This window comes from Oncorhynchus masou, chromosome 25 (assembly GCF_036934945.1).
Source record: "Oncorhynchus masou masou isolate Uvic2021 chromosome 25, UVic_Omas_1.1, whole genome shotgun sequence".
Lineage (NCBI taxonomy): Eukaryota > Metazoa > Chordata > Actinopteri > Salmoniformes > Salmonidae > Oncorhynchus > Oncorhynchus masou.
Genome location: NC_088236.1, coordinates 29,175,434 through 29,194,869, shown reverse-complemented (window position 1 = coordinate 29,194,869; position 19,436 = coordinate 29,175,434). Strand labels below are relative to the sequence as shown.

The 19,436-nt window shown below is 41.1% G+C and overlaps 1 protein-coding gene across 1 annotated transcript in view; it reads left to right on the top strand.

The window, feature by feature from the left end:
• The first annotated feature begins 239 nt into the window (after positions 1-239).
• Positions 240-19,436, top strand: part of mlxip (MLX interacting protein) — a 34,680-nt gene continuing 15,483 nt past the window's right edge. The window contains 3 exon segments of the mRNA XM_064937263.1: positions 240-829; positions 18,841-18,947; positions 19,264-19,349. Coding sequence (XP_064793335.1) covers positions 513-829; positions 18,841-18,947; positions 19,264-19,349 — 510 coding nt within the window. The 5' untranslated portion in view covers positions 240-512.

Here is a 19,436-nt window from a genome sequence, read left to right as displayed (position 1 = left end):
CAAGATTAAACTTGAAAATATGTAATTTACAAACAACGAAAGTCAGACACTCCTAGTCTGGGAACCGGTCTCTAACATTCTACTGTTTGTATTCCATGTCTACCAAACATGACATGAGGTGGAATTAAATAGATAGCTATTTACGCCTGCTTACATTAGGTTAGCTGAACAGAGACTGGCAACCAGGCTAGTTATTTTGAGCCTGCTGCTCTCGAGTGGAGGGTGTTTCTGTGACTCCATCCAATCACGTTTGCAGACATGACGGAGCAGTTGGTCCCACTTGAAATCCCTCGACACGAGCAACACTTTTGTTAGCTGATGCTAGCCTACCAGAAAAAGAGGACATACTCCAAAGACTGGCTGCCAACAATTCAACGTGTATATCTCAAAGGGTCAAACAACACGGGAAAATGTATTCGAACATGCATAAATAATATTCACTTTGTTTTTAACTCGCTAACTATGAGAACAGCTAGCAAATAGGTCCAGAATAACAGCTCGCTAGCTAAAATATGGCTACCACTAGTGAGCTAAAACAATACCGACGTTCCACAGTGAGTGTCAAGCAGGAGCAGGACGATGACTCGGACACGGAGGAGTCTAATTTGGGGATTAAGAAATCGGATGGACGAGAGTCACAGATAATCCACAGTGGTCATTTCATGGTGTCCTCGCCGCACATTGAACACCCACCTAAAAAAGGCTACGACTTTGACACAGTCAACAAACAAACCTGTCGGACGTATCACTTCGGGAAGACCAGCACATCACATCTATCCATTGACGCGTCCTTAACAAAACTTTTCGAATGCATGACCCTTGCATACAGGTTTGTGTCTTCATTCCTTCTCGTAAATAAACTAAAAGTTTAACTTTAGGTAACTAGATATCAGGCTAGCTGTCTGGCCTTTGAAAGGCTAACAATGCAAGCATGTACCACCATGGCATTTAAATATGGGCTACATTTTGAACTATGACTTGGGGTTTTCAATACATAGCTACCAAATTATCCTTAGTTAGCTGTTGTTTGGTTTTCTATTGAAGCCAAACACAAATTGGACGAGTATTTACTTTTCCAGTATCTGTCTCGAGCATCAGAATCCACGCCCAAAGACAAAGCATGAGGTGTCACGAGTCTACATTTCCAGAACAATTTTCTAAAAAAGTATTGGCTACAGTAGTGCCATAAAACAACACGCATACAGTCTAATGCTTTATATGTAATAATTCCAATAACTGCAACAGTTGCATGTGGAGTCCAATGCCAGATGAGAATCAAATACATTTATAGTCTTCAAATGCTTCGTAAACAACAAGTGTCGACCAACAGTAAAATGCCTTCTTAGGGGCCCTTCCCAACAATAGAGAGAAAATTGAGAAATAATAGAAAAGTAAAACGCGTAATAATACAGCTTGGTCTCATAGACTAGAAGTAACATAGTAAATGTAAATCAGAGAGGCTTAAATTAAAAACGAGTAGGGTGGATGGTTCGCCTAATTTCAGTTTGTGACAAAACAAGCAAGTATAGTGCAGATTTATTTGACCACCTAACTCGTTGTGAAATGTGTATTTTCCATAAATACAAATATTGTATTTTCAGCTGTTTGAAGCTGGTGTTCAAAACCGAAAGTAAAATATGCTAAAACAAAACTTAAGCATTGGAAGTGTAGAAGAATGACAGTAAAACAATTAATCATAAGAAACAAGGTTTTGAAGTGTTTGTCCTGTAGCTAGTTGATACAGTACATTTGGAAAGTATTCATACCCCCCTTCAGACTTTTTCCACATTTGTTATTTGTTATGTTAAATGTTGGGGGGGGTGAAATATTAGTAAGTATTCAGACCCTTTACTCAGTACTTTGTTGAAGCACCTTTGGCAGCTATTACAGCTTTGAGTCTTATTGGGTATGATACTACAAGCTTGGCACACCTGTATTTGGGGAGTTTCTCCCATTCTTCTCTGCAGATCCTCAAGCTCTGTCAGGTTGGATGGAGAGTGTTGCTGCACAGCTATTTTCAGGTCTCTCCAGAGATGTTAAATCGGGTTCAAGACTGGGCTCTGGCTGGACCACTCAAGGATCTTCAAAAATTTGTCCCCAAGCCACTCCTGCATTGTCTTGGCTGTGTGCTTCGGGTCATTGTCCTGTTGGACGGTGAACCGTTGCCCCAGTCCGAGGTCCTGAGTGGGTTTGTATCAAGGATCTCTCTGTACTTTGCTCTGTTCATCTTTCCCTAGATCCTGACTATTCTCCCTGCTGCTGAAAAACATCCCCACAGCATGATGCTGCCACCACCATGCTTCAACATAGAGATGATGCCAGGTTTCCTCCACATTCAGGCCAAAGAGTTCAATCTTGGTTTCATCAGACCAGAGAATCTTGTTTCTCATGATCTGAGAGTCGTTTAGGTGCCTTTTGGCAAACTCCAAGCGGGCTGTGAAGTGTGTTTTACTGAGGAGTGGCTTCTGTCTGGCCACTACCATAAAGGCCTGATTGGTGGAGTGCTCCAGAGATTGTTGTCCTTCCGGATGGTTCTCCCATCTCCTGTAATCGCTGCCAAAGATGCTTCAACAAAGTAAATAGTAAAGGGACTGAATACTTAAGTGATATTACAGTTTTTAAAATTCTTAATACATTTGCAAACATTTCTAAAACTGTTTACATTATAGGGTATTGTGTGTAGATTGATGAGGGGGGGAAACAATTTAATCAATTTTAGAGTAAAGCTGTAACATAACAACATGTGGATAAAGTCAAGGGGTCTGTATTACTTACCTTGCTTCAAAGTACCCTAGCAATAATCAGACCATATCAGTGGAGGCAATTATTTTATATCAACTTTCTTTCATTGTCCAGTTGCGGAAGGCACAATCCTAGCCATATTAGCAACCCATGCTAGTTGCTGCCTATTAGGTCTCCCCTCTTCCTAGATTTCAAACAGATATTTAGTCTGTCAGGTTAAACTGTATGCATGTGTGGTGGGCTTTTGAGTGTTTTCCAACTCATTGCATTATGGAGCAAACGTTCGAGCGTAGCCTACTGCCTTGTGCGCATTGCTGTGAGCACAAGGCAGTAGTTTATCAACATTCTAACATAAACGTTCTAAACTGTTGCATCACTCATTGCTTTTTAAAGTTATTTTTACATAGCTATGTCTGCTAGTTGTATGAATTTGGGATCCGTCGTCCCACCACTGTCCCAGAGTCAGTTTGGAATGGCTTTCTTTCTCGACAAGATGACCAATAGAATAGGTAAACTTTTCTACTAAAGGGGATAGTAGTTTGACATAAGGTAGTGATTTTGATGTTTGTTTCTCGTCTTGTAGGCTGAGGAAAATAAATGTGGACAGTTATTCTAAGCATCTTCAAAGTGCGCATCAGAATTTGGTAAGAAGGACCGCACATCGTTGCATCTTCGACTTGCATGTTCTGTTAATATGAATGACCATAATCTAAATGTGATTTCTGTCATTCTGAGCAACATGAATGGACACCCTAATCAGATTATGCAGTCTACGCATATGGGTCCGGTACATTTCTCAAATGTCTGGTATATTAAAATGCTGCTGGTAGGAATTAATATTTTGGTTAATTTTGCTAACTAATTAACCGGTCAAGAAACAGTAATAAAAAAAATCAAAACAGTCAAATTTGGTCACCAACAGAAAGTACTGTCAGAGATCTGTATATAATGGCGCGATGCATATGTTTCCACCCTAGCAATGGGAGCCGTCCCAAGGTGGGAAGGCGGATGACAACCTTAGGCCAAAATAAGCCCATAGAAACATGTTGGGCTTATTTTGGACAGATTTTGGCGCGAGTGAAACCTCTCTCTTTGCTTCTTCCTCTCTGATACCATGCATGCATACAAGGACCGGACATTTTTCATTAAGAGCTTAATGGAAACGTGCATCAATAGCAAGCCTATCCTGTTATAGTTCAAAAGGCTATAGCAGCTAATAAAACAACATTTGTCAAAATGCAATTAGCGGAAAATGCCTTTCGAAACCTAATGCGAATTAGAATCTTAGAAAGAAGGGGTATTTAATAGCAACAACTGATGGGTTACTGAAATTACTAGGATTGTGCCTTTGCCTTCTGGACAACAAAAGAGAGTTGATAAGAAAAACACTAGAACTGGAGAAATGCTGGTTAATGGCATGAGGAAGTCTTTAGAAAATAATTGCCTTCACGTTTCTACAGATGGATTTTTGCAAGGCTACTTTGAAGAAAGGTAAGACATGCCTCATTTGAAGTAAAGTAAAACTTTCAGGTTTCAAACAATTATACTGCCTCAAGCTCACATTGCAAAGTGGTGGGTTCCTCGCTGATAGTCAACGGTAGACGGGCTATGGCCTATACACCTGAATTGCAAATGGAAGGTGAGATTTAATTACAATTGAGATTGAGAAATAAAAATAGCTCATTTTTATCATGGCCTCAAGTTAACACGTGATTGCATTTAAAATTGTTATGTTGCGCAATGACTGGGCAGGTTTCACTCCAGTAGTCTAGAGACTTTTTGAGGAGCTACTCTCGTGTTGTCTGACAGGTGGTGGGCTATTCTGCTCCTCAAACTGGTCTCTGTATGTTGTGCCTGTGTGATAAATGAGATGCATGACTAAGACTGTTGCGGTGACCCCGTATTACCACCACACCGGTGGTCACTAGTCATGAAGGCAGTCAAATTTCACGTGAGCTTTTAGTCATGGTAATTAGTCTTCTATGAGCTCTGATGCTGTTGATGGTCATTAGTAGCCTACCAAACTTGCTAACTGCCTGGTACTCGGCACTCTATTGTCCCTGTAATCACTCTGACATCAATGCAAATGTAATAGAAAATCTAATCAAAGACTTCATAAGAGCTCATGTTGCGCAACATGCAATTTTGTGAGAAAACAGAGTGATGGCCTTTACTAAAAGCTTTCTATAGGCTGCCCCTGTTTCAAGACAGATGCTTGCTTATGGTCCATTCTATATCAAATCAAATGGAACGTGTATATGTAAAGACGAGGTTAAATCAAGAATAGTCTGATGGGTGACAATATTAGCCCAGCATGAGAAATGTTGCCTTTTTTTGGCAACTTTTTCTAATCATAGTCACACACCTCATGTAGCCTAGACCATAGGCCAATATGTTTTGATAAGGTTTGTATCACAACTGAAGTGGCCAAAATAACTTCTTAAAATTATGCACATTAATCCACATTACAAGGGGTGTAGAGCACAACTGGCATACATAAAGTGTGTGTTTCCAGTTTGCGATGATCATTTTCACCATAAAAATGCACCTTTTGGGCCTCCTGTGTGGCGCAGTGGTCTGCTGTGCCACCAGAGACTCTGCGTTCGCGCCCAGGCTCTGTCGCAGCCGGCTGCATCATGCAGCCTTACAATGTATTAAAAATCAAAACATATAGCCCAACGTATTTATCGCAACTAAAGTTAGATTAATAACTCTAAAGTAAACATATAGAAGTACCTATTTATTTGTTAAGCGCTCAACACAGAATTGCCTCGTGTGCACTCCCTCAAATCGTTTGGAGAAAATATCCTTTTCTATTTTAGATGTTCCAAAGGTCAGAATCAGTGGCTTGTGTGGAAGCCAGGAGATGATAAATGTGTTTTACGTTAGTTCATGGTCAATTACCGTGAGACCGACAGTTATTTGCTTGACAATCACCAGCTGACGAAATGTTGTGACTGCCAAAGCTCTAAGCATGACGATTAACGAAAATACACACACAGCAATTGAATTCCAGAAAATTAATTACCCAATAGACCGATAAGTATGACTGGTCAAATTAGAGGTTAACATCCCAAGCTGCTGGTCAAATGTCTGGCGACACATTTTCCTAATGGAAACCCTGGTTTGGACTCTGATAGAGCCTTAGTGATGTGGACACAGAGGAACTTGAAGCTCTTATCTCGCTCCATTACAGCCCTGTCGATATGAATGGGGACGTGCTTGGCCCTCCGTTTCCTGTAGTCCAAGATCAGCTCCTTTGTCTTGCTGATGTTGAGGGAGCGGTTATTGCCCTAGCACCACACTACCTGGTCTCTGACCTATAGATTGTCTCGTTGTCTGTGATCAGGCCTACCACTGCTGTGTCGTCTGAAACTTAATGACAGTTTTGGAGTCGTGCGCTGCCACGCAGTCGTGGGTGACTAGGGAGTACAGGAGGGGACTAAACACGCACCCCTGAGCGGCCCCCGTGTTGATCGTCAGAGTGATGGATATGTTGTTGCCTACCCTCACAACCTGGGGGCGTCCTGTCAGGAAATCCAGGATCCAGTTGCAGAGTGAGGTGTTCACTCCCAGCTTAGTGATGAGCTTGGGGGACACTATGGTGTTGAACGCTGAACTGTAGTCAATGAACAGTATTCTCATGTAGGTGTTCCTTTTGTCCAGGTGGGAAAGGGCAGTGCAATAGAGATTGTCATCTGTGGATCTGTTTGGGCGGTATGCGATAATAGGCATTTTAAATCATGTGTTGTGAAGTGGTCCCAAGGTCAACAGTCTGCTGTTGCAGTAATATGGTCCTGTGCTACTGGACAGGTCTGGTATGGGTAACTTTGCAAAGTTTGCTTAGCAGTTTGACAGTTAAACCTAATTTAGCTACAGCAATTTGGTTATTTATTCAAATCATATGTTTAAACCCTGTCTAATCTAAAATAGGCCTAGTTGAAGAAATTAAAATGTTGTGCACAGAAGGTCCCCTAGAACAGAGCAGAGAAAAACCCTGTGTTAGAGGCTCATCTTGGTGTGCTTGTCTCTCTTAAAACCTCTTAGGTGAAAGGCCAGCTGCTCCAAGAGGGTCTCCACATGCATTTGTAAATTGCAGGCAGCATGTTAACTTGGGGCAGCCGGTATTTTTAGAGCAGGGGCTACACACCTATAATATCTCCTTCTCCCCATCAGCCTAGAGTAGACTGATGCATTGCTGCTCAAATCAACAGTTGGGAATTTACAGCCTTTGTTTAGCCATGCTTGATGTGTGGAGAAGGACACTTAACACCAGATGCCCAGGCAATGCAAACAGCCTGAGCACCACTTATTTGACAGGGGTTTCGTGATATAAGTAATTGTTGCTCCTCCTTAGCACCCCCTCAACTCCTGTCAACACATGATAGGACACCTGTGTCAGAGGAATCACATCCCTTTACAGCTCTCTGCTTGCCAAGGGTTGGCACTATCCATCGCCCATCCCTCAACCTTTGCCCCAGTTTTACTGCAGACTACACTTAGTGGATCAAATCAAATCACATTTTATCCGTCACATGTTTTGTAAACAACATGTGTAGACTAAACAGTGAAGTGCTTACTTACAGGCCCTTCCCTACAATGCACAGAGAAGAAAAATTGAGAAATAATAGAAAAGTAAAGTGCGTAATAATAAATACGCAATGATTAAGGATAGTTTGGCTATATACACAGGGTACCAAATCAAAGTTAATTTGTCACGTGCGCCGAATACAACAGGTGTAGACCTTACAGTGAAATGCTTACTTAGAGGTTCTAACCAATAGTGCAAAAAAGGTATTAGGTGGACAATGGGTAAGTAAAGAAATAAAACCACAGTAAAAATAACAGTAGCAAGGCTATATACAGTAGCTAGTCTACATACAGGCTCCGGTTAGTCGGGCTGATTGAGGTAGTATGGAGATATGGTTAAAATGACTGTGTGAATGATGAACAGAGTAGCAGTAGCGTAAAAGAGGGGTTGGTGGGTGGCGGGACACAAAGCAGATGGCCTGGTTAGCCAATGTGCGGGAGCACTGGTTGGTCAGCCCAATTGAGGTAGTATGTACATGAATGTATACTTTAATTGCTGGACTATTAAGCGCACTTGAATATAAACCGCACCCAATGAATTATTAAAAAATATGTATTTTGTACATAAATAAGCCGCACATGTCTATAAGCCGCAGGTGCCTACCGGTACATTGAAACAAATTAACTTTACACAGCCTTTAAACGAAACACGGCTTGTAACAAAAATAAATAGGCTTTAACGAAACACGGCTTGTAACAAAAATTAAACAGTAGCCTACCAAGAAAGTCATTGGTCACTATCTTCCTCCTCCTGTGCACTGAAACCACTGAAGTCATCTCCTTCGGTGTCGGAGTTGAATAGCCTCAGAATTGCTTCATCCGATGTTAGATCGCTGCCCTCTTCAACACGCAGCAGTCCAGCCTTTTTCGAAACCCGTTGATGATAGTGGATTTTTTGACAATGCTCCACGCTGTCAGCAGCTCTATTTCCTTTTCCAACAGCCAGATCGATCGCCTTCAACTTGAAAGCTGCATCATATGCATTTCTTCGTGTCTTTGCCATGATGAGGGTGGCAAAATGACTACCGTAGTCAGAATGATGGGAAGTTAGAGCGCGCTCGATTTACGTCACATTAAGTGACAGTGCTCAGTTTTTTGGCGGCATGAATCTTGTGAAAGCGGGAAAAATCCATAAATTAGCCGCGTCATTGTATAAACCGCGATGTTCAAAGCATGGGAAAAAAGTAGTGGCTTATAGTCCGGAAATTACGGTTGTTAAAGTGACTATGCAGATATGATAAGCAGAGAGTAGCAGCAGCGTAAAAATAGTTGTTGGGGGGGGCACACAATGCAAATAGTCCAGGTAGCCATTTGATTACCTGTTCAGGAGTCTTATTGCTTGGGGGTACACACTGTTGCGAAGCCTTTTTGTCCTCGTCTTGGCACTCTGGTATAGAGGTCGACCGATTATGGTTTTTCAACGCCAATACCGATTATTGGAGGACCAAAAAGCCGATACGGCCGATTTAGTTTATTTATTTTATTTTTGTGTGAATTTATATATTTTTTATTATATTTTTTTACATTTGTAATAATGACAATTACAACAATACTGAATTAACACTTATTTTAACTTAATATAATACATCAATAAAATCAATTTAGCCTCAAGTAGATAATGAAACATGTTCAATTTGGTTTAAATAATGCAAAAACAAAGTGTTGGAGAAGAACGTAAAAGTGCAATATGTGCTATGTAAGAAAGCTAAGGTTTCAGTTCCTTGCTCAGAACATGAGAACATATGAAAGCTGGTGGTTCCTTTTAACATGAGTCTTCAATATTCCCAGGTAAGAAGTTTTAGGTTGTAGTTATTATAGGATATTTCCCTCTATACCATTTGTATTTCATTAACCTTTGACTATTGGATGTTCTTATAGGCACCTTAGTATTGCCAGTGTAACAGTGTAGCCTCCGTCCCTCTCCTCGCTCCTCCCTGGGCTCGATCCAGCAACATAACGACAACAGCCACCACATTGAAGCAGCATTACCCATGCAGAGCAAGGGAAACAACCACCCCAAGGCTCAGAGCGAGTGAAGTTTGAAACACTATTAGCGCGCACCAGCTAGCCAGCCATTTCACTTCGGTCACACCAGCATCATCTCGGGAGTTGATAGGTTTGAAGTCAGAAACAGCGCAATGCTTGATGCACAACGAAGAGCTGCTGGCAAAACGCAAAGAAAGTGCTGTTTGAATGAATCTTTACGCGCCTGCTTCTGCCTACCACCGCTCAGACAGATACTTGTATGCTTGTATGCTCAGTCAGATTATATGCAACACAGGACACGCTAGATAATATCTAGTAATATCATCAACCATGTGCAGTTAACTAGTGAATATGAATGATTGTTTTTTATAAGAAGTTTAATGCTAGCTAGCAACTTACCTTGGCTTACTGCATTTGTGTAACAGGCAGTCTCCTTGTGGAGTGCAACGAGAGAGAGGCAGGTCGTTATTGCGTTGGACTAGTTAACTGTAAGGTTGCAAGATTGGATCCCCTGAGCTGACAAGGTGAAAATCTGTCTTTCTGCCCCTGAACGAGGCAGTTAATTAACCCATCTTTCCTAGGCCGTCATTGAAAATAAGAATGTGTTCTTAACAGACTTGCCTGGTTAAATAAAGATTAAATAAAGGTGTAAAAAAAAAAAAAAACGGCAAATCGGCGCACAAAAATACCAATTTCCGATTGTTATGAAAACTTGAAATCGGACCTAATTAATTGGCCATTCCGATTAATCGGTCGACCTCTACTATGGTACCGCTTGCCATGCAGTAGTTGAGAGAATAGTCTATGACTAGGGTCTTTGACAATTGTTAGGGCCTTCCTCTGACACCGCCTGGTGTAGAGGTTCCTGATGGCAGGCAGCTTAGCCCCAGTGATGTACTGGGCCGTACGCACACCCTCTGTAGTGCCTTGCGGTCAGAGGCCGAGCAATTGCCGTACCAGGCAGTGATGCAACCAATCAGGATGCTCTCGATGTTGCAGCTGTAGAACCTTTTGAGGATCTCAGGACCCATGCCAAATCTTTTTAGTTTCCTGAGGTCAATAGGCTTTGTCGTGCTCTCTTCACGACTGTCTTACAGTCAACTGTAAGTGCTGTTATTGTGAAATGGAAACGTCTAGGAGCAACAACAGCTCAGCTACGAAATAGTAGGCCACACAAGCTCACAGAATGCTACTGCCGAGTGCTGAAGCACGTATCGCATAAAAACAGTCTGTCTTCAGTTGCAACATTCACTACAAAGTTCCAAACGGACTCTGGAAGCACCGTCAGCACGCCTCCATCCAGCTTTGGCTGGAGTGGTATAATGCTCGCCTCCATTGGACTCTGGCGAGGTGGAAATGCGTTCTCTGGAGTGATGAATCACGCTTCACCATCTGGCAGTCCGAAGTGTGAATTTGGGTTTGGCGGATGCCAGGAGAACATTACCTGCCCGACTGCATAAAGCCAACTGTAAAGTTTGGGGGAGGAGGAATAATAGTCTGGGGCTGTTATTTATGATTCGGGCTAGGTCCTTTAATTCCAGTAAATGGAAATCTTAACGCAACAGCATAATCTAGACGATTCTGTTCTTCGGGATTTGTGGCAACAGTTTGGGGAAGGCCCTTTCCTGTTTCAGCATGACTATGCCCCTGTGCACAAAGCGAGATCAATACATAAATGTCAAGATCGGTGTGGAAGAACTTGACTGGCCTGCACCCCATCGAAGACCTTTGGGATAAATTGGAATGTCTGTGCTCAACCTAACTAATGCTATTGTGGCTGAATGGAATCAAGTCCCCACAGCAAATTTCCAACATCTAGTGAAAAGCCTTCCCAGAAGAGTGGAGGCTATTAGAGCAGAAAAGGGGGGACCAACTCCATATTAATGCCCCTGATTTTATAATGAGATGTTTGAAGTGCAGGTGTCCACATACTTTTGGTCATGGAGTGTATGTACACATGACTAGGAATAATGTTACTAGGCAACAGGATAAATAGTTGACCAAATAGATACTAACTATTTAGCAGTTTATAGCTTGGGGGTAGAAGCTGTTTAGGGTCCTGTTGGTCCCAGACTTGGTGCATCGGTGCTGTGCTGTAGCAGAGAGAACAGTCTATGACTGGATGGCTGGAGTCTTTGACAGCTGTTTTTTTTTGCCTTCCTCTGACACTGCCTGGCATAGAGGTCCTGGATAGCAGGGAGCTCAGTCCCAGTGATGTACTGGACTGTACACACCACCCTCTGTAGCGCCTTGCGGTCGGATGCTAAGCAGTTGCCATACCAAGCATTGATGCAGCCAGTCAAGATGGTCTCAATGGTGCAGTTGTAGAACAAATCTTTTCAACCTCCTGAGGGGGAAGAAGCATTGTTGTGCCCTTTTCACAACTGTGTGTGTGTAGACCATGATCGATCCTTAGTGATATGGACACCGGGGAACTCTCTCGACCCCCTACACTACAGCCCGACAATGTAAATGGGGGTGTGCTTGTAGTCCACAATAATTTCCTTTGACTGTGGACAACGTGTAAAGAACGATAACCGATGGTCAGAACCTGAACTAAATGTAGGGTGTAGGGCCATGGTGCAGGTACACAATATGATCTTGGGCAATCAAATCAGCAGAATTTTGTGCACTTCCATTGTTCTAAACTAAGTTAATTCCTCAGACATGTCAGGTAAGGTCTGCTATATTTACCTCTTACCCTTTACTACATGCTCCATAACCTGGAGTCCTTTAGCACTTTGGCTCTCTCTGAGAGCAACAAAAGTGCACCACATTGTAGATGATCTAGCTACACCCTCTTTTACAACACAATAGCCTGAAGAATCCACAATAAAATCAAACTCACTCCGCTTTTTCAACATACTGCAATTAAAGACGCACCCAGTCAATTGGAACTACTATGAGTGCAAAAGGTTAACAGAATTGTTGTGGTATCTGAAACTGGGCCAGTCTACCACATTCAAGTCCTCTCTTAACCTCGGCACTAATTCAAATGGTATGACACAGCGCATATAAATCACCCACCCACTCAGTAGCAGCGTGTTGCCTTTCAATTTGGGGTGGGGTGGGGGGTGGGGGGATTGGTAGGGCAGTGAGTGTCTATCGGGAGCAGCCAGTGTCCTCATATAGCCTGTCTTAGATGGAGAGGTTTTACAGCCTGGTGTCCCCAGGGATCCCTCATGCAGTGGCTATGTTTGTGGACACAGGCAACAGGCTTAGGCAGCGACAGTGCATTGGGAAAGTATTCAGACCCCTTGACTTTTTCCACATTTTGTTACGTTACATCCTTATTCTTAAATTGGATTAAATGTTTTTTTCCCCCTCATCAATCTACACACAATACCCCATAATGAAAGAAGCATTTTGCAAATGTATTATTAAAAAAAATCCGGAAATATCACATTTTATATAAGAATTCAGACCCTTTACTCAGTACTTTGTTGAAGCACCTTTGGCAGCGATAACAGCCTTTTCAAGTGCACTATGTACCCGGGTGATTCTCATGAAACCAGCAATGTACGATGGTGGTGATGATTTGAGTAAAAAAAATACATTGTATAACCATTATTTCAAATACACATTTTTTTCTTTGAGTGAGTGTGCACATGCTGCTATTGTGTTTAGCAACAAAGAAATAGGTACTCCTATATGGTTAATTTAGAGTTATTATTTTTTTTAAACATTTATAAGTAGGCAAGTCCGTTAAGAACAAATTCTTATTTACAATGACGGCCTACCCTGCCCAAACCCTGACGACGCTGGGCCAATTGTGCGCCGCCCTATGGGACTCCCAATCATGGCCAGATGTGATACAGCTTGTATTAATGTAATTTTAGTTGTTCAACAAACATTGGGCTATAGGTTTTGATTTTTAATACATTGTAAGGCTGCATGATGCAACTCTAAAGATGAAAGGTATGAGCCCTGCTTTGTTTTTTTGCGCTGGCTGTACATAATCTATCAGTCTCTTATTCACAATTTGACAAGCACTTGATAATGCCTAAAATTTCACGGCGGCATCCCCTTTCTGTGGCTGTAATACACCCTAAAAACAGTTAATTCCTTTTGCGTCCAGTGGCCGTTGTGCCCTTCTCCCTGGGTGCTGCGCGCTCCGGAGCACCTCTCACTCACATGGCTCTCCATCACGTGATCGGGTCTTTCTCACAGGCTACAAGAAATGTTGTGCAACATGAGCTCATGGGCTTTCTTTTATTCGATTTTCTATCACATTTGCATTGATGTCAGAATGATTAGAGGGACAATAGAGTGCTGAGTACCAGGCCGTTAGCAAGTTTGGTAAGGTACGGTCAGCAGCATGAGAGCTCGGAGAAGCCTCATTACAGTGACTTAACGGTCACATGGAATTTGACTGCCTTCATGGCTCGTGACTGCCGGTGTGGCGGTAATACGGGTTACAGCAACAGCCCTATTCACAACCATTGTCCAACATTGTGAATGTATTTTAATTCATTTTATCTTGATGTTTAAGTCGTATCTTGGATTATTTGTTATCCTTGATTATTTGTACTTGAAGCTCATACCCCATTCCTCGTACTTCAGAACAATTCGTTATTGACCCTTTTACATTCATAAATAAAAGCTAATTGCATAATCGTTATGTTTTTAAAACTTCTTGGTCAAAAAAGTAATGCTCATTACCGAAATATTAATTATTTTCCGCAACCTGCTTATCATTACTGAAACACTAATTAATTGTCTTCATTATTTAATTGTTTATCTAGTTTGCCATAGTACAGGCAAACACTAGGAGTTACATTGTGGTAGTTATTCAGCAAAATGTTTTAAGATCATTTACGTTATATTATCACATGTCATGACTCGGATCTTTGTTTTTCGCTAATTAAATCTTCAAAATAACATTTGTTTACTAATAAGTCATTTGTTCATTACTACAGTTGAAGTTGGAAGTTTACATACACTTAGGTTGGAGTCATTAAAACTTGTTTTTCAACCACTCCACAAATGTCTTGTTAACAAACTATAGTTTTGGCAAGTTGGTTAGGACATCTACTTTGTGCATGACACAAGTAATTTTTCCAGCAATTATTTACAGACAGATTAGTTCACTTTTAACTCACTGTATCACAATTCCAGTGTGTCAGAAGTTTACATACACTAATTTGACTGCGCCTTTTAATCAGCTTGGAAAATTCCAGAAAATGTCATGGCTTTAGATGCTTCTGATAGGCTAATTGACTTCATTTGAGTCAATTGGAGGTGTACCTGTGGATGTATTTCGAGGCTTACCTTCAAACTCAGTGACCTATGCTTGACATCATGGAAAAATCAAAATAAATCAGCCAAGACTCCAGAAAAAAACAAATTGTAGACCTACACAAGTCTGGTTAATCCTTGGGAGCAATTTCCAAATGCCTGAAGGTACCACTTTCATCTGTACAAACAATAGTAAGCAAGTATAAACACCATGGTACCACGCAACCGTCATACCGCTCAGGAAGGAGATGCATTCTGTCTCCTAGAGATGAACATACTTTGGTGTGAAAAGTGCAAATCAATCCCAGAACAACAGCAAAGGACACTGTGAAGATGCTGGAGGAAACGGGTACAAAAGTATCTATATCCACAGTAAAATGAGTCCTATATCGACATAACCTGAAAGGCCGCTCAGAAGTAGACACTGCTCCAAAACCGCCATTATAAAAACGGCAGACTACGGTTTGCAACTGCACAATGGGACAAGATTTTACTTTTTGGAGAAATGTCCTTTGTCCATAATGACCATCGTTATGTTTGGAGGAAAAAGGGGGAGGCTTGCAAGTCAAAGAACACCATCCCAACCATGAAGCACGGCGGTGGCAGCATCATGTTGTGTGGGTGTTTTGCTGCAGGAGGGACTGGTGCACTTCACAAAATAGATGGCATCATGAGTATGGAAAATAATGTGGATATATTGAAGCAACATCTCATTTGCTTGGTCGCAAATGGGTCTTCCAAATGGACAATGACTCCAAGTATACTACCAATTTTGTGGCAAAATGGCTTAAGGACAACAAAGTCAAGGTATTGGAGTGGCCATCACAAAGCCCTGACCTCAATCCCATACATTTGTGCGCAGAACTGAAAAAGTGTGTGTGAGAGCAAGGAGACCTACAAACCTGACTCGGTTACACCAGCTCTGTCAGGAGGAATGGGCCAAAATTCACCCAACTTATTGTGGGAAGCTTGTGGAAGGCTAACTGAAACGTTTGACCCAAGTTAAACAATTTTAAAGGCAATGCTACCAAATACTAATTGAGTGTATGTAAATTTCTGACCCACTGGGAATGTTATGATAGAAATAAAAGCTGAAATAAACCATTCTCTCTACTATTGTTCTGACATTTCACATTCTTAAAATAAAGTGGTGATCCTAACTGACCTAAGACAGGGACTTTTTACTAGAATTAAATGTCAGGAATTGTGAAAAACTGAGTTTAAATGTAATTGACTAAGGTGTATGTGAACTCCCGACTATCAAACTTAGATTTGTTCTGTGGTATACCAATATATGTTTTTTAAACATGGAAAATCATCCGTTTTTCTTCTTTTCTTGATATTTAGTGTTGTGGTAATGCCAAATTTCAATCAGTTGTGAAAAATGCTATAAAATACATAAACATTGACTAAACTCTTTGAAATCAACAATTATAATGATGTTACAACTTACTATTTTTGCTCCAAATGACAATGTGCTAGTCAATTTATTCTCAAAAAATCCAAAGAGCTCCTTTTAAAATGACAATTACGTGAGAATCACCCGCTCCATCATCTTGGCTTCAGTGGAAAGACATGTCCTCAACCCACTGATGGTTTCAGTTCACTAGTCAGGGGGCAGAAAAAAAAGTTTATTTCTATGCAAAATATATACAGGACCTTCATAAAGTATTCATACCCCTTGATTTATTACACATTTTGTTGTGATACAGCCTGAATTCAAAATGGATAAAATATTTTTTTCTTCTCACCCGCCTACACACAACAACCCACAATGACAAAGTGAAAAAAAATCCATGTTTTTAAAAATGTTGTCAAATTTATTGAAAATTAAATACACAAATGTATCTCATTTACTTAAGTATTCATACCCCTGGGTCAATATTTTGTAGAAGCACCATTTGGTAGCGATTTACACCGGAGAGTCTCTAAGAGCTTTCCACACCTGGATTGTGCATCATTTCCCTATTATTATTTTTAAAACTCTTCAAGCTCTGTCAAATTGGTTGTTGATCATTGGTAGACAATCATTTTCAGGTCTTGCCATATATTTTCAAGTAGATATAAGTCAAAACTGTAATGCAGCCACTAAGGAACTCCAGTCTAGATTAGGCCTTGTGTTTTAGGTTGTCATGCTGAAAGGTGAATTAATCTCCCAGTGCCTGGTGGAAAGCAGGCTAAACCAGGTTTTCCTCTAGGATTTTGCCTGTGTTAAGCTCCATTGCAGGATTTTTTCTGCCTGGAAAAACTCTCCAGTCCTTAAGTCCTTAACGATTACAAGCATACCCATAACATGATGCATTCACCACTATGCTTGAAAATATAGAGAGTGGTACTCAATAATGTTGTATTGGATGTGCCCCCAGCATAACACTTTGTATTCAGGACAAAAAAAGTGAATTACTTTGCCAATTTTTTTGCAGTATTACTTTAGTGCCCTGTTGCAAACAGGATACATGTTTTGGAATATTTGTATTCTATATAGGCTTCATTCTTTTCACTCTGTCAGTTAGGAGTATTATGGAGTAACTACAATGTTTGTTGATCCATCCTCGGTTTTCTCCTTTCACTCTAACTGTATTAAAGTCACCATTGGCCTCATGGTGAAGTCTTTGAGCGGTTTCCTTCCTCTTCGGGAAACTTAGGAAGGACGCCTGTATCTTTGTAGTGACTGGGTGTGTTGATACATCCAAAGTGTAATTAATAACTTCACCATGCTCAAAGGGATATTCAATGTCTGCTTTTTTATAAAATCTACCAATAGTTGCCCTTTGTGAGGTATTGGAAAACCTCCCTGGTCTATGTGGTTAAATCTGTGTTTGAAATTCACTGCTTGAATGAGGGACCTTACAGATAATTGTAAGGTTACAGACAGATGTTAAACACTATTGCACACAGTGAGTCCATGCAACTTACTATGCACATTTTTACTCCTGAACTTATTTAGACTTGCCATAACAAAGGGGTTGAATACTTATTGACTCAAGACATTTCAGCTTTTAATTGTTTTATTAATTCGTAAAAACATAATTCCACTTTAACATTATGGGGTATTGTTTGTAGGCCAGTGATGACAAATCTCTATTTTAATCGATTTTAAATTTGGGAGGTAACACAATAAAATGTGGAAAATGACAAGGGGTGTGAATACTTTCTGAAGGCCCTGTAGTTAAATATAATATAAATAATATATCCCATTTAGCAGACGCTTTTGTCCAAAGCGACTTACAAGTCGGCTGGGGCCACCACTTTTACATATGGGTGGTCCCAGCGGGAATCGAACCCACGACGCTTGGCGTTGCAAGCGCCATGCTCTACCGACTGAGCCACACAGGACCCAGTTCATTGAGTCTATGCTCATTGGGTCATTTGATTATAGGTTAGGCTAGCTTATCACTGGCCATTGACAACATGTCCTTCAAATTGAATGTTGTTTTTCTTGTCCTGTTGATAGTTTGTCTTCCTTGGTTTGCCTCAGCCCTATGAACTGCCCTTTACTTACAGTGAACAGATTATATTACTAGGCTGTGTGCTATCATCTTCTAAAAGTTTGGTGGACACGTCCATAATAACGTTGTGGTTGCTTGAAGTGGATAGACCCTTTTGCAGTACACGACACACATACATGAGTGCGACTCTTGGTGGGAGTAAGAAAACCATCACCATCTGCGCCTATTCAACACAGCCGAGATTTTAAGTTTCTATTACTTGTAAACAAAAAAACTTGTTTGGGTTCTCCATACACTTAGAATATTTTTTTAAATTCTTACTTGAACAGCCGCTTAGATTATGTTTGGTCTTTGCAAAATAACTATTTTGTATGCAGTAGTTGTTAGCTAGAATGCTAACGCTCATTGATATAGGCTGTAGCAAAAGCTAGCCAAAGAACCATTTTACTGGTTGAAGTTTTAAGTGTTTAAAAAAAGAAAATGTAATGCAGTTGATGTGTCTTCCACATTTAACCCAACCGCTCTGCATGCAGGGGGGGCACCTTTAATCGGCATCCACGTCATCAGTGCCCGGGGAGCAGTTGTTGTTGGCGGTTAACTGCCTTGGTCAAGGGCAGAACAACACATTTTTCCAACTTGCTGGCTCAGGGATTCGAACCAGCCACCTTTTGGTTACTGGCCCAACGCTCTTAACTGCTAGGTTACCTGCCGACCCCAGGAATCTGATCAGTTTGAGGTTACCTAACTGTTAAAATCACCTCTTCATTTTGCCAATCTGCACCTCTCCCGCTTAAGTAGGTCATTAAGAGGCTTGTGTTATCTTCTGCCTTTTCAGCGGCAAGTTAGTGTCACCAAAATGGAAGAACTTCAAAGGCCTGAAGCTGCTGTGGAGAGACAAGATTCGTCTCAACAACGCTATCTGGAGGGCCTGGTACATGCAATGTAAGAGCTCCACGCACGGCTTCATATTCTATTGCCTCTCACTAAATAAAGCAACCTCACTGTTGTAACATAGTATAAACGCCAGGTTGAACTTGGCTGAAAGAAATATTTGATTTAACGATTGCTCCAGGGTTGGGTCTGCAGAGCCACTCAATGGCACTTGAATCCCTTTATGATTGAGAAGTATAGTCTACAGTGTATGAATCATATTTAATGTTTTCTATAAAAAAAAGTTTTCTTATTCACTACTATGTTAGTATAGGTGGTGTGTTCTTTTTGCTCAACTGGTAGCTCTTGCATGTGTTCTACTCTACAGATGTGGAGAAGCGAGACAACCCTGTCTGCCATTTCGTCACTCCTCTGGATGGGACCATGGACATAGAGGACCATCGTCCGGCAGAGGTAAGAAAGGGCAGTAGATTGGGGGATATTTTTTATATTTAACCTTTATTTAACTAGGCAAGTCAGTTGAGAACAAATTCTTATTTA